Source organism: Charadrius vociferus, unplaced genomic scaffold, assembly GCF_000708025.1.
Source record: "Charadrius vociferus isolate BGI_N301 unplaced genomic scaffold, ASM70802v2 scaffold18, whole genome shotgun sequence".
NCBI classification, from domain to species: Eukaryota; Metazoa; Chordata; class Aves; order Charadriiformes; family Charadriidae; genus Charadrius; species Charadrius vociferus.
Window position 1 is genome coordinate 397559 of NW_009649565.1, and position 13987 is coordinate 411545.

Sequence of the window (13987 nt, forward strand, 5' to 3'; positions counted from 1 at the left end):
TTTCCCTACTTGTCCCTCTCTTATTCCCACTCATATCCTCTTCTAATCTCTACCTTCCCTTTGTTTTTCCTGGTTGCTCCATTTTCTTTCCTAATCTCCCTGCTTTCCTTGCCTTTTCTCTCCCCGCTTCCTGTCAGCCTGCATGCAGGTCTCGGCTCAGTGCTTGTGTCCCATCTAACTCCACTCTTGGTGACTTGTAATGTTAAAATGGGAGAAGCCTTCCCTTCCTACAGGACTAATGAGTTTGTGCTTCCTGCCTGCCTTCTCCGCTTTGAGACCCACAGAGCCCCTGGAGAGAAGAGTGGCTCTCCTCTCCTGCATGCCCAGCGGGAGGCTGTCCCATATCTGTTACAGACCTGCTGAATTGACCCCTTACTTGTCCTGGGAAGTGAGATAAGTGGTTGAGTGCTCTCAAACAGTTATCTCTATCCAGGAACTGCGTCCTCCTTTTTTTTTTTTTATTTTCCTCCCTCCTGGTTTCTTCCTATACTTCCATAGCTGGCAAAAGCTTGCAATTGCGGGAAGACCTTGTAAATCAACCTATGTGCAGGCCTGACAGCAAGCTGTTGCAGACTTTTGGCTGCAGGCATTGTTAAACATCTTAATGCCTTCTCCTGCTGTGTGGTATTGAGAGTCAGGCCAATTCGCCTGTAATTACAAAGTAATCTATGAGATTTGCAGTGACTGCTGTCCATATCACAGCTATAATGTGCCAATAAGGGAGATGACGCCGTTTTAGGACAAAGGGTCAAGTTTCTAATCTTGATTATTATTTTTTTGGCTGAGTGGCTTATGCTGTAAGAAAAACGTTCTAAATATTGATAGAGTAGTGATACGTGGAATAGAAAATATTTTAGTGTTTTCAAATATTCATCCCTGACCTTCTGTGGTGCTGAGGTATTTTCACATCTGCAAGCCTGGGGTATGTATCACTGCTAAAATGTTAATGAGAAGAAAGGCTGCTCCTAAGCCAGGGTAGTAAATGATTGTTGTCTGTTTTACTCCTAAGCAGGCATGGATGAAAAGCCAACGATCGCATTTGCCACAATACCTACAGCCAGCCGTGTTATTCAGACAGTCGCCAGTCAAATGGCACAGGGTGTTCCAGGACAGACAGTCACGATCCTTCAGCAGGCAGCTCCAGTGACCATTGGACAGCATCAGCTCCCCGTGCGGGCAGTCACTCAGAACGGGAAACATGCCGTGCCCACCAACAGCATCACTGGCAGCGCTTATGGTAGGCTGTTTTCATTGCTTTTTGGTTTTTGATTGCTCTCTGAGCTTAGCATTAGGTTGTAAAGCTGTAAGGGCTTTCTCTTCTTAGTTATGTATCAGGTTATGCCATGCGTCCAGTTCCAAGGGTATTCCAACGCTTCAGGTTCTGTGGCTAAATGTCAGTGGTAGGTATCTTTCTGTCCACCTCTGCTCCCTTTCCCTAATGGAAAAGTTTTTCTACCTACCATTGCTTCTGAAAAGTCCAGTGTCTTTCCTTTGTCCTTGGCTACGCATTTATTACTACTCAGCGTCTACCTTTTGAGGGTTACTTGTTGAAAGTGTTAGTGATTCTTGTGCTGAGCCTGTTTTTTCATTTCTTTTCCTCTGACAAACAGCCTTTGCTTTCAGCATGCCAAATAATAAAATTTCCATGGTGCTCTTTAGATCTTGTGAAATATGGCTCCATAGAGTATTAAGAAAATAACATACTTTCCCATCTTAAGGTCTTAGAGCCTGAGAGGAATAAGATCTATTTTGTCAGGTGAAAGAATGTAGGATTCTTTTATATACAGGATGTGTTCTAGTCATTTGTCAAGCCTGATTTTTAAAATTACATACTAGGTATGTCTTGGCAGCCTCCTCTTGCTGCTTGCTCAGCACCTCAAGTTTTGTCCAGTTACAGATGATGATGGGGATGGTAATATCCAGGTTTCTTACAGCCCTTTTCAATGAGATGCTAAGCACCTCTGCTGTCCCAGGCCAGTGCTTACAGAGAGATTGAAATGAAGGGCACTGGTGGGATTTTGAGGGCTTTCATGAAGCAAAATGGGAATGTTTCTACAGAATTTTCTGCCATGTCTATTCACAGTATCACCTGCCTTGCAAGAATCTTATTGGAGCAATGAAAAAATGACAGCAGTAAGGTTTTTATGAAACTAGGATATTAAGATATTAAATCGATCAGATAGGTGGACTTGCTGCTACCCAGCAGTAGTGTTTGTCTCATGGAGAATCGGACAGGTTTTTATTTAACATTTTTATGTTAAGATACTCTAATCTCACCAAAACTTTTCTGTCTCTCTCATCAAACTGGTAAGTAATCCAGTTGCATCTGAGGCTTTTTGTAAGTGGTAGTGAGTTTTCTGGTTGGCAAAACGGAGCCTGAGTCTCTTGACTCTTGTCTGTGTGAACTTAACTTCTCTTCAACTGCATGGTTTAGGTTCTCTGAGTCACTGAACTGTAACTGGTGACTGCCCTCATCCTTGCGGTATTTTTTTTCTTCATCCTCTTAATACTCTTCAGCCTCCTTCCCATGCCGTGGTAGAAGTTGCTGGGCTTTGAGGGCCTTTGTTCTGTTTGCTTTGTTTATTTATCCTAGGGCTCCTTTTTTGATGCACTTAGCAGTGAGCACACCACTAATGTTCTGTCATTCCATCCTTTGCAAATCAGTCTGCAGGGCAGAGGATGTGCTGTCTCCTGAGTCCCCTTTGGCTGCCTCTCTGATTGAAGCAGAGTCCAAAAACTGCATGTGTTTTGTGTTCCAGGCAGCGTTGTGTGCCAAAGCCAGTGTGTAAGCACATTCTCTGTCTGGAACTAGGAATTGTAGACATTTTTACGGAGGGTTGCTACTTAAATCGTCTTTTTTCTCACCACTTTTATTAATGGGAGGGTGAGAGCTTTTGTCAGTACTGGAATACAAGATTGGGAGCCAGAAATTCCTACATTCTGATCACAGTTCTGATGGGAATGCATTCAGTTGTCTGGGCTAAGCTCTTCCCTGCCCCTTTTACAAGCGAGATGTCAGTACACTCGATATTTGAATTGTAATCTAGTTTCCCAACAGACCGGCTGTTCTTACTGTGCAAGCAGGGCTAAAGAAGACCCTCTAAATTGAAGGCAAAGCACACAGATGCTGTAGCTTCCAAGAAGTTCTGATTGTAGGTGGCCAGAGAATGACCTCTCAAAGAGGAGGTGTGCTGTAGTTTTAACAGGGGATTGATCCTCCCTTTCCGGAGGTGAACACTTAGCGGGCAATGCCTAGTTTGACAACGGATAGGAAGAAGGAAGTTCCCCCATGAAAGAGGTTATTAGCAGTTTGGTGAGCTTGCTAGCCTTGCCTCTCCCCTGCAATCTCAACTTTGTGCAAGCCTTACAAAATGGACTTGAAAACAACGCTTGAATGCGTGCCAATTATCACATTTGACTGTTTTGTTTTCTCGTTTTCTGGAATAGTAAAACACTTGTGCTTCTCCATCCCATTAATTCTCTTTCTCTCTCTTGTCCTACTTCCCAGCTCTTACAAATCCATTGCAGCTCCTTGCAGCCCAGGCCAGCTCGTCCACTCCTGTTGTAGTCAGCCGGGTATGTGAGACGGGGACCGAAGAGACAGCAGCAGCCTCTTCCAGTGAACCTGAAGTCAAAAGACCCCGGATAGAAGAGTCCAGTGGAGCGGTTCCAGCCCAAACTGGAGTCATCACGTCTACAATGCCACAAGGACAGGCAACCAGTGAATGAAGAACCAGTGGGAGGAGCTGGAGTGATGCGGGGTGGGCATGGGATGGCAGGAGTCCTAAAGCAGTTTTCAAAGAAAACAAACCACAACTGTAACAGCTCAAAACGTAGTGGATGAAGAGCTCTTTTTAAAGTCAGATTTTTAAAAGGGAGGTCAACCGCTGTTAGAATCACAAGGTGCCAAAAAGAATGGAAAATCCCTCCCAAGAACCCATACCTGGAACTCTGTTGTGTCTTTACCTATGGGATATTTTTTCCTTTTTTTTTTTTTTTTTTTTTTTAAAAAAAAGGTTCAAAAAAATACAGACAACTGATTGTATGACTGCTGGGATATTTTTAACTGTCTCTTCCCCTTTTGGCTCCAAGGGGATGAGATTTGCAGTTCAGCATCTAAAGGAATGTAACACAAATACAGTCTGCTCCCTGGAAAGAAAACTCCTCATTTTCTATGCCTTAATACTGTGCTTCTCAGAGCTTTGAACCATAGGACCATTATAAAAAGGCCACCTAAGGCAATCAACTGCTAAAAGATGGGTGCAGTATCTCACAACAACAGCATTAAAGAAACATGGTACCAAGCTTAAAGAAAAAGGCAAATTATTTTGTTTTTTAAAATAGAAAAATTCTGAATATGAACGAATGTTTATTTATGCGGGGATTCAGGAGGAAGAGTTACAGAACTCAACCACCTGGATTTCCAGATGCAATTTCTCTCCATTCCCTCTGAGGGAGAATAAGATGACAGAGGAACGGTATTAATTTGGTTCCTGTAAAGATATTAAAAACAAAGGGGTTTGTACCTTCAATGATTTCTTACAATTATTCATCACTTGCTCTGGACAACAGCCATAGTATCTTGATGACTGAGGATCATATGGGGAAGGGTGTCTCCAGAAGATTCTGTGTGCATTTGATCGCATCCTGTGCTGGAGCACCAGGTGTTGTTCAGAATAGCACTGTAGGTGAAGGTATTGCCACTGTCTCTGTGATCTTGAGAAAATACTGGTTGGTCTTCTGCACTAAAGCAGTCTGCCCTCACCTCCTGTTGGTAGTGTGGCCCTCAACTAGCCGCAGGGTGGTCAGGAGGCCAGGGCTGGGTAGGAGCCTGTCATTGACCTTCTGCCATGGCTAACAGCAAAGCTCCTGCGTTTATTCTTCTGAGGGGAGTTGAGAGCTGGGGTGGGAGGCAGCAGAGTTCATACAGTGCTGAATACAAATTCTGTAAGGGTGTAGAGACCAAGGCAAAAGAGGCCTTTTATTTTCCACGTGGCAAAAGCCACTGGAGGTCTTAAGCAGGTTTTCCAAAAGGAATTTGGAGGTTTCCTTTCATTGCCTGGCTCCCTCTCCCATCTCTCCTCCCTTGAGGACCGTTTGGGTTGGCCAGTAGGAAGAGGCCTTTATTCAAACTGTATTCCAGGCTCTTCGTGTACTATAAGTACATCTTAGGAGTAAAGCAGATTTGAGTCACTTCAGCCACATGGAGCAGTGGGTGTGTGTGATGTCTTGTGACTGGCAAAGAAATCAACCCCTGCGTATTCTCCAGCTAACCCCCTTGGTTTTATGCCTGTTTGCAATCCCCTTGGCCAACGTGTCTTCTGGCAGCACAGCAGAGGTCTTTTAATTTAGAAAATGTTATGGCTTTTGGTAATGGCGAAAGAGACTTCGGAGGGATGGGATATGCCTTTGGTAGGTTATCCCCCGATCTGTACCCATTTATTGTCGGGTTGCTGTCTCGTACAGTCGGAGAGGCAAACCCACTGCATAAACATGTTGCAAAAATACTTCCCCTGTGTGCAGTAAATGATACTGTCAGTATGTCTGTGGGGATTAGGGGGTAAGGCACAAACGTTCAATGTCTGCTGGAATTTGGGGAGGGGGAGGAAATCAGCAAGGTAGCAGCTGACATCACTTGTTCCCTTCTAGGTTTCCTTTCTCCTCGCCAAATCCTATTCAATAGCCAAGTCCCACTGCTTGAATAAAACCCAGCCGTGTTTTTATTTTCAAGCCAGTTGTTTTGTGAGAAATATTTCTGAAAGAAGGAAAGAATTTCTTGGTCTCGTGACTTGTGGTTACATTCTGCAGTTAGAGGCACACAGAGTATTCAGGACAGTTCATTTATCTGCAGCTTGGCTTTCATAATTCAGGTGTGTCCCTTTGGTGACAAGTTATTAGATTGGATTTTTAGTACTTTGAATTGATGTTGGGAAGGAGGATTGTTACAGACCGCAAAGTAATTGCAGCAGGCCGGTCTCCAGCTGTCCCTTTTCCTGCTGGGAAGGCGAGGTGCGGCATAGCGGGGAAGCACGTGCAGTAGCTGCGTAGCCTTGTCAAAGCCAGAATTCAATAAAATGGACTTCAAGGAAGAATGCACAAGTGAGAGTGCAGCTATTTTATCTGTGATTCGTCATTACTTTCGGGTGACTGTTGGTTTAGGCACAGGCAAGTCTCTGAGAGCCCTGAGGAGCTTTCTGAAGCAGAGTCGTCTTTCGGTTTCCAGTACGTTGGGTGAGTCAGCGCAAGATGAGCAACCGACAGAATACTGTTCAGGATCCGAAGCTACCAAAGTTTTGTGGATTTTTCTTTACTGCTGCTTTTCTTTTGGAAAGTCTAAATAATTAGGCCGTAAACTTCCAGCACTGTAGAAATACATCAGCTGAATGACAGTGTTTTCATACACCAGGTGCTGCTTTATAGATACCTCTTGAAAGTCCATCCTCGGGTTGCGTGTATAGATCTGCCTCCTCAGTATTTAGAACAGAATAACACTTTCTCCCTCTTCCTTTTGTGGCTCACAATGCCCGCAGGTTAAAATGTGAGGTGAGGATAAGCAAATATCTTTGATCTGTTCACCCATTCTGCTTGAGGTGTCTGGAACTTGTCGGTTCATCCTGTCAGGAGATTTTTGCTTTTATCAGTCTGCCGCATCCCCCTGCTGCTGTAGGAAGCAGCTGTGCCACTTGAATTATTATTTTTTTTAGGTTTGCCTATACATTGCCTATATCATTGCCTGATACTAGGTAAAATAACAGTTCTTACTAAATCCTGGTGAGAGCGGTGGAAAAATGTGGACCTCGTCTGGAACAGATGAGATGGTGACATCTTGTTTCAGGCCTCCAGGTTAAATCTTTCAACACACTGCTCAGTCTGGAAGACGGCGCCACTCTTTTTACATCAGTCCCGATTCCCCAGGCTTTCAGTTTTGAGCACTGCAGAGGAATGAAAATTAATGTGATGGTAGAATTAAGCCTTCAACTGGAAAGAAAATATTACCTTAATGGTTATATCTAGTACTCAGATTATTTTTTAATTGATCGCCTAGCTTGTTTTTATTGTCTAGAAAGTTGCATCTCATGTCCTTAATTAGTTATATTAACTGAGGGAGGTTTGAAGGGGAGAGGAGTAGGATGCTTCACTGCCTCTTCTGCTGTCTGTATAACAAAGGTCAAGGCACATTGAATATTTAACCTGCTATAACTTAGACCTGGGAAAACTTTAAAATTGAGCTCTTAATGTGTGAATTCACTTTTCACCATTCCCTATTAATTTTTTTTTTTGTCTTAGGCAATGACAAAGACTAATTTTACTTTAATGGCAGTCAGTTTATAGCAACTTCTGTTGCCTCAGTTTGCAAAAGCTGAATGCAGTTGTTCTTGGTTTTATTCCACTGGAATTCCTTAGGTATTGTTTTGTCTTGACCTTGGCTCTTGTGATACGAGAAGCTTTTTACAGTGAGATCAATTTAATCTGATTTAGTGATAGCACAACGCAGTGCTGAGCACGGAATGGAAGTTCATGATTAGCTCATATATTCTTTTCAACTCCTTTTTCTTCCCATATTCCTCCCTCCCCCATACCATTAACGCTGTCCCCTGTAGCATATCCAGTCATTTGTATCCACTGATGGAGGTAGCACCTTGCGTTAAGATCTGCCCAAGGACTCAAGGATGAAAATACCTGTGGGATACATGGGGCTCCAGAGCAGGTTGAGAAAGGTCGGTTTGCTCACCCTGTATTTTATTTTCATGCTGTGTTTTAGACAGGTTACTGTTGGGCACAGCTTGTTCAGGAGTGTATTGTCAGAGACTTGTTAAAGCTTTGTAAGAGGAAAAAAATAGTTAAATAACAGCTGAAGCCTTTACAGTGCCTCTGCAATCAGTGCCATCGTCTGGCTTCACGTTTTTGGGGGAGTAAATTTGGTTTTGCATGTTTTAGGGATCTGTCTTGTGTACTGACTTGGAACTGCCACATTTTTTCCTCTCTTTCAGTAGGGAAATGCCAGCAGTAAAATAAAACTTGAAGCACGGAAGGCTAGAGACCTATATCTCAGCAAGTGAGAGCGTCTGACCTAAGCTTTCATACCATGTGGTGTGGAACACTTTTCACTGACTGCTGGGGATGTTAAACTGATGTTAGAGCTTTTCATCTCTGTTAGCAAAGGGGTTTCCCAGTGAGATATTTGGTATCACTCTGATGTGTGCTAGCGTGTAAACGAACGTCAAAATGTAGGGTGAAAGGAGAAACGTTTCCCCGCTATACCTGGGTTTGGGGATCTTGGATGACCAGGATTTAATCTAGCAATAGTCCTGTACAGGTCTGTACCTTTCCACAGAGGACCAAAAGCTGTTTCTTCAAGCTTATTGCATCCAAGGATTAAATTCAGCTGGTTGGTTGTTCCATCTTTGTTTTTGAGGTTTAAACTATGACTTAATATTGTAGTTTATCACTATGATAAACAATAGATCACATAAAACTGAAGTACTAGGGAAGATCCAATCTCCATTTGTTATCTCTGCCCTTGGTCAGTTGTAGCTGTGTAGAAATATAGAATAACTTGGGTTGGAAGAAACTTTTGGGGGTCTCTGCTACAACCTCCTGCTGAGAGCAGATCCAACTAGATCACATTGCTGTGACCTTGTCCAGCTGAGGTTTGAATGTCTCCAGAGATAGAGGTTCCATGACTCTGATCTCTGTTCCGCTCTGACCACCCATGAGGTGAAAACTTTTTCTCAGCTATCCAAGAAGTATTTCTCACGCAGCTCCATGTGTTCGTTGCCTCTTGTCCTATCACCTCTGGGAAAAGCCTAGCTCTGCTTTCTCTGCTTCTTCCAAGTGTGTAGTTGAAGACAGCGATAAGATTTTCCCCATTTCTTCCTTTTCTTAAGGCTGAGCCAACCTGGCTGTCCTAGGCTCCTCTTGTGCATCGCGCGCCCAAGCCCCTAGGGCTTCAGGTGGAATAGCTGCAGAAGGTCCCTGTCTGTCTTGTGCTGCGGAGCCCAAAATTGAACACAACGTACTCCAGTAACAATCTGACAAATGCCAGAGGGAGTGGAAGAAGAATTACTTTCCTTGGCCTGCTGGCTACACTTGTGCAAGTACAGCCCAGTACCTGTTTGGTCTCTCTTGCTGTAAGACGCACGGCTGGTTCACCTTCAGCTGCTCCGAGTATAGCGTGAGAAACCAGAGTAGCGAAGCGAACAAGAAATACTCTGGATTGCATTCATACCTCTGCAACCATCTTGTCTCCCTCTTCCAAGGAAGAGTGCCAGATTGGGTCTTGGAGTTTTTTGAACAGGAGGCAGTGCTGAATGATCCCGATTACTTTTAAAAGTATCTGTGATTTACCTCATCAAATGTTAGTTTCAATCCAATGTGGAATTTACATTGAGTTTCTACCTTGATGCAAAAATCTTTCAGGTTTTTTAGTCCTGCTGCTAATAAGTTGGACTTGGGCATTAGGAGTGAACCTCCAAAGGAACATGACTGGCTTTGTAATTTTGCCCTTGCTGCACTCTGAGCTTTTGAGTTTGCAAATGCCATCCTGCAGCAAATGATCCATCTTCCCTTGCCAGCCAGTCTCTCGGGCAGCTCCTGTTTCTGCTCCCCATCACAGTTTTTTCCCCTCTGTAGGTGTTTCTGTCAACTCCAGAGTCCTTTAATCCAACTCCTAATTTAATGCCATTGCTTGAAGGTCTGCATCTGGTGGGAATCTGTGTGTTAGCTTGCAGTTATACAACAGATTGTTCACTCATGTAACTTTTTGTTTCCTTCTGGGTGAAAAATTATGCCAAAGCTGCTACTATAGCATACACTACTGTTGTAAAGTGTAGCTTATGATGGAGCCAGCTGTGCTGCAGAAAACAGTTACACTACAAGGGCATCTGGATTGCTGGAACTGACGGGATTGGGAAGTGATGCCTTCTTGCATTTGGATCTGGACCTGAGCAAAACGTAGCTGTGACTCCGTGCTGGAGCGCGCCTCTCTCTGCGGCTGCCTAGTGGCTCTTTGGCTGGGATTAGTTAGGTCAGCATCTGTCTGCGAGGTGGGTTATTTGCAGGACAGTGCATGTATCTGTGCACACAGCGGCGGATATGTGCATGTATAATAATCGGTGGAAAACGCTAGCTGTGATGGTGGGCTTTCTCTGTTGGGTTGTCTTTCACAGGGCAGTAATGCAGCAGCAAGAGTTTTACTTTGGACTGAGCAAGACATTTTGAAAAATACTTGGTTTTCTTGGAGCACTATATTTAAATTCCAAATTTTTAATCAACTTTTAACCTTTGTATTTATATGTTCAGAAAACTCTTTTGATACCTTTTTGATTTACCAACGCTGAATTAAAACCCTTCAGAATGTGTGGCTGGTCCTCTCCTTGTGTGTCACTTTAAGTTTCAGAGCCTGAGGGTAGTTGTGCCAAGTCTGCCCTTTTGCTCTCAAGGTAGAAGAAACCCTTGACAATTCATGGGTGGCAGCTAAGGAAGAAACCCTTTAAATATTTTTTTTTCAGAGAATATTAAATTAGATCTGTGTAAACATAAAATTTATATTTATTAACGTGTGTGTGTGAGTGTGTGTGTGTAAATATAGATATATAAATGGTCCATGACTATTTCTTTCTCTTAAATGGTACTTTACACAGACTTTTATACCGTATGTTGGTAAATTCCCGCACCAGGCACTGATTCTAAAAGAACGATGTACCTATTTTTTGTAACGAATGTGGGCGGCCGGTGGAAGCAGCTTTACTTCAGTGATTGCATTCATTCCTCTCGCAGAGCAGAAGAGACGACTTGGTACTTGCATCTTCCTTGTGTAGGAGCCCTGCTTCTGCCTTTGTCGTGCTTTCAGCAACCCCAGTCCGTGCTGCTTTTCTGGCAGGAAAATCCCCCAAATGGCACTAACGAAAGCTGGAATCCTTTCTCGCCTCAAATTATCTCTAGATGCGGTATCGGGGAGTACTTTACAGGTTCTGCTCTGGAAGTAATGGGACCTCATTCTAACAGAGGAGACTAGTGGAGGGTCCATGAGGATGCTGTAAGGTTGAGGAATTCCTGTCTGTCTGTCGGATGGCTGAGCTAACACTGGGGCACCATGAAAGAGTTTCTTTTTCTCTGTGGTGAGATTATTCTCCTTTTATGATGCTTCTATCTCTTCATGGGGCGTGAGGTGTGTATATCCCCTTAAAAACAAATGCATAAGTGTTTTTCTGATGTTCCTATTCACAGGGAGTAAATTTTACCTGAGTGGCCAAATTTCAGTCATAGTTTAGCTCCACAAGGATCACTAAATTCACAGAAGCGTGTGTTTTGACCCACTTGGGCCTTTTGAGAATTAATCTTAAAAACAGATGATACTTGGCTTCCTAATCACTGTTCCAGAAGTAGAAATTCCTTTCTCTGTAAGGACCTGAGTGAAAGCTTCACCGCGGTTTCTGCTTACTGTCCGGTGGTCGGGCTTTGATACTTAAGGGAGGACAGGATTGGTGGTAAGAAGAGTAACCGGAGGGGGAGCAGTGAAAGGAAACAGCTTTCCTCCTCAGCAGAAAACAGCCCTTGTGAAAACCAGAGTTCCCCTAGCGTTCGATCCCTGCTTTGTGTCTGCTGCTGAGTTAAGCAACGCACCCAGTGTCCCAGACGCTGGCACTTTTGCCATGATCTAGACCTTCCAGTCCTGCTTCTACCCCACCTCAGTTTCACTTCGAGCAGTCCGAAATGGAGCCTTACTTAAAGCAAAGGGCAACGTTGAGGAGAAACGTCTGTTAGCTGAAGAAAAATGAGATTTAAATGGAGCAGAAAAAGTGAAATTTCCTTCTGTTTCGCTGCCTTGCTGCTAAAAGTCTGGCGCAGAACATGCTGATGTTCTGCTGATTTATATGCCGCTCTTCGGGGGTGGACAGGCTGCTAAGTAGGCAAGTTGGCTCTGTAGCAAATGAATTGCTGTAAACCTAAACTCGCTTTATCTTTTTTATTTTTTTTCCTCTCCTAAATGGGCTTGAAGTGGAGGAAGGGAACCAGAGTATTGTTGTTTGTAAGATCTTTTAATGGAAAAGAAAACAGAGAATGTAAAAAAAAAAAATGTCATTCAAATACCGATACGGAAAACAGAATGGCTTTAAAATAGAAAAATCTTATGAGACTGTATATTGTATTGGGTTCTGGACATGCGATTTGTACCGTGGTGAGACTGGCCTTGCCCAGCCAACCTCCGCCTAGCCTAAACGAGCATTTAGGATTCTGTAGCTATCCAAAGGACTGTTATCCAAAGGACTGTTAAAAGCTGCCTGGGGATAAATCAAAAGATCTATGTGAGCAATGGATGCTAAAGCTGGAAATTCCGATCCAACTCTGAATATTTGCTTTAAAAAAAAAAAAAAAAAAATTAGAAGAATCTGAATCTCCCCGTTCTGCATATATGCATTCCCACCGAGTCCTTGGGGCAAGGCTGCAGCGAGACAAGGACCTGAAATACCTCCGTGGCTTGACAGAAGTGTTTTGCTACAGAGATCCAGGGGAGCCTTACCCCTTTCACCTAGATTTGGCACTTAATTTAAAGATGGGGATGGGTGGGGGAACTAAAGCCATGCTTGCATTTCAGTTCCTGGTGTTGCCTGTACAAGACACCTCCAGCCAGATGTTTTGGATTTTGTGGGTTGTTGTTTTTTTTTTTTTTACAGTTGATATCAAAAGTATTTTTTTTTTGTGACTCGTTTTCATTATGAGTGCTTTTTAAAAAGCAGATGTGTATCCCAATGGGGAAAGCTCCATGTGGGACAATGGATGTGAAGTTCATCGCCTTTATCTGGCCGTGTTGCAGCACTGCTCCTGCGAGATGCTTTACTGCACGGGCAGACCCGGGTTCCCACGAGAGGCGGGAGAGTGTCCTGGGCGTGCTGAGGAGGCTGCTGCTCACCAGAGGAGACGGCAAATATGAGCATCCGAGGAGCAGGACCTGCAATTCCACATCAAATGGGATACAGTGGGTTTGTTGTTTTGTTGTTGTTTTTTTTTTTAATATGGAGCCATACATTTTTTTTTAAGTAATTTGAGATCTGAATGTGATTTCTAATGTATCAAGAACGTTAATATTTTAAAGCTATAAGAAAGTTTTAAATTTCTACTATTTTTTTTTTCATTTATTTTAACTGTTCTGTTCTGTTACCTTAATTTGATGTATGTGGTTGGGGAATGTTGCTTCTCCTCTTAGCATTTGTTTCTATAACCAGAAATAAAATTATATATGAAAGAGAAAATGCCCTGAAATTGCTTGCTGCTTTTGAGTGACGGACTTGCCTTCCAGTGCGGTATCATAGGGGGGGGGTTAAGATTCCTGCAGCAGTTTGTGTTGTACAGCCTACCCCTTCTCACAATGCGAGGGGACAGTGTCTTAGTGTTTTTTCCTTTTATTATTTGTATTAAATACTGTAGGAGGGAAGTATATGCCTGGATACCTTGCACTGTTTTAGAGTTCACAGATACTCTGTTTTTGGTCCCTTGTCGGTTATTTGGGAAGCTGTTAACGCGCAGCAGAGTGAACATACGTCCGTGTGTGTGTTTGAGATGCGTAATGCTTCCCCTGGGGATTATAAACTCTTCCTCCGTCTCCAGCTTTCATTTTGTCATGAAGTGAAACAACAATGGTTTTGAAAGATAAACTGTTTCAGTGTATTTCACCATATTTTATAATAATTGTTTCATTTAAGCATATGAGGTCAGAAAATGGTTCTTTATACACCTACGTTACAGTAAGTCTTTTCCTCCCTTGTCCTCCTAACAGAGATACAATTTAAATTCAGGGTCTATTTTGACTAAACAAAGTCATTCTGAGCTCCAAAATTGAATAGCACTATCTTTGAAGACCTCAGTTGGCCTGAAGTAGCTGTATTTGACTAACTAATGCTTTACAAAGAATAATAAAATTGTACACAGTGTAGCAAAGATAACCAGTTGGAGCTTTTTTTTATTTTTTAAAGCATCTTTTAAAATT

At 43.0% G+C, this 13987-nt stretch overlaps 1 protein-coding gene across 1 annotated transcript in view; it reads left to right on the forward strand.

The window, feature by feature from the left end:
• FOXK1 (forkhead box K1) overlaps nucleotides 1-4156 on the forward strand; it is a 21872-nt gene extending 17716 nt beyond the window's left edge. Inside the window, exons 8-9 of the mRNA XM_009890062.1 lie at nucleotides 1013-1237; nucleotides 3509-4156. Coding sequence (XP_009888364.1) covers nucleotides 1013-1237; nucleotides 3509-3729 — 446 coding nt within the window. The 3' untranslated portion in view covers nucleotides 3730-4156. The remainder of the gene's footprint in view (nucleotides 1-1012; nucleotides 1238-3508) is intronic.
• The last annotated feature ends 9831 nt before the right edge of the window (nucleotides 4157-13987 follow it).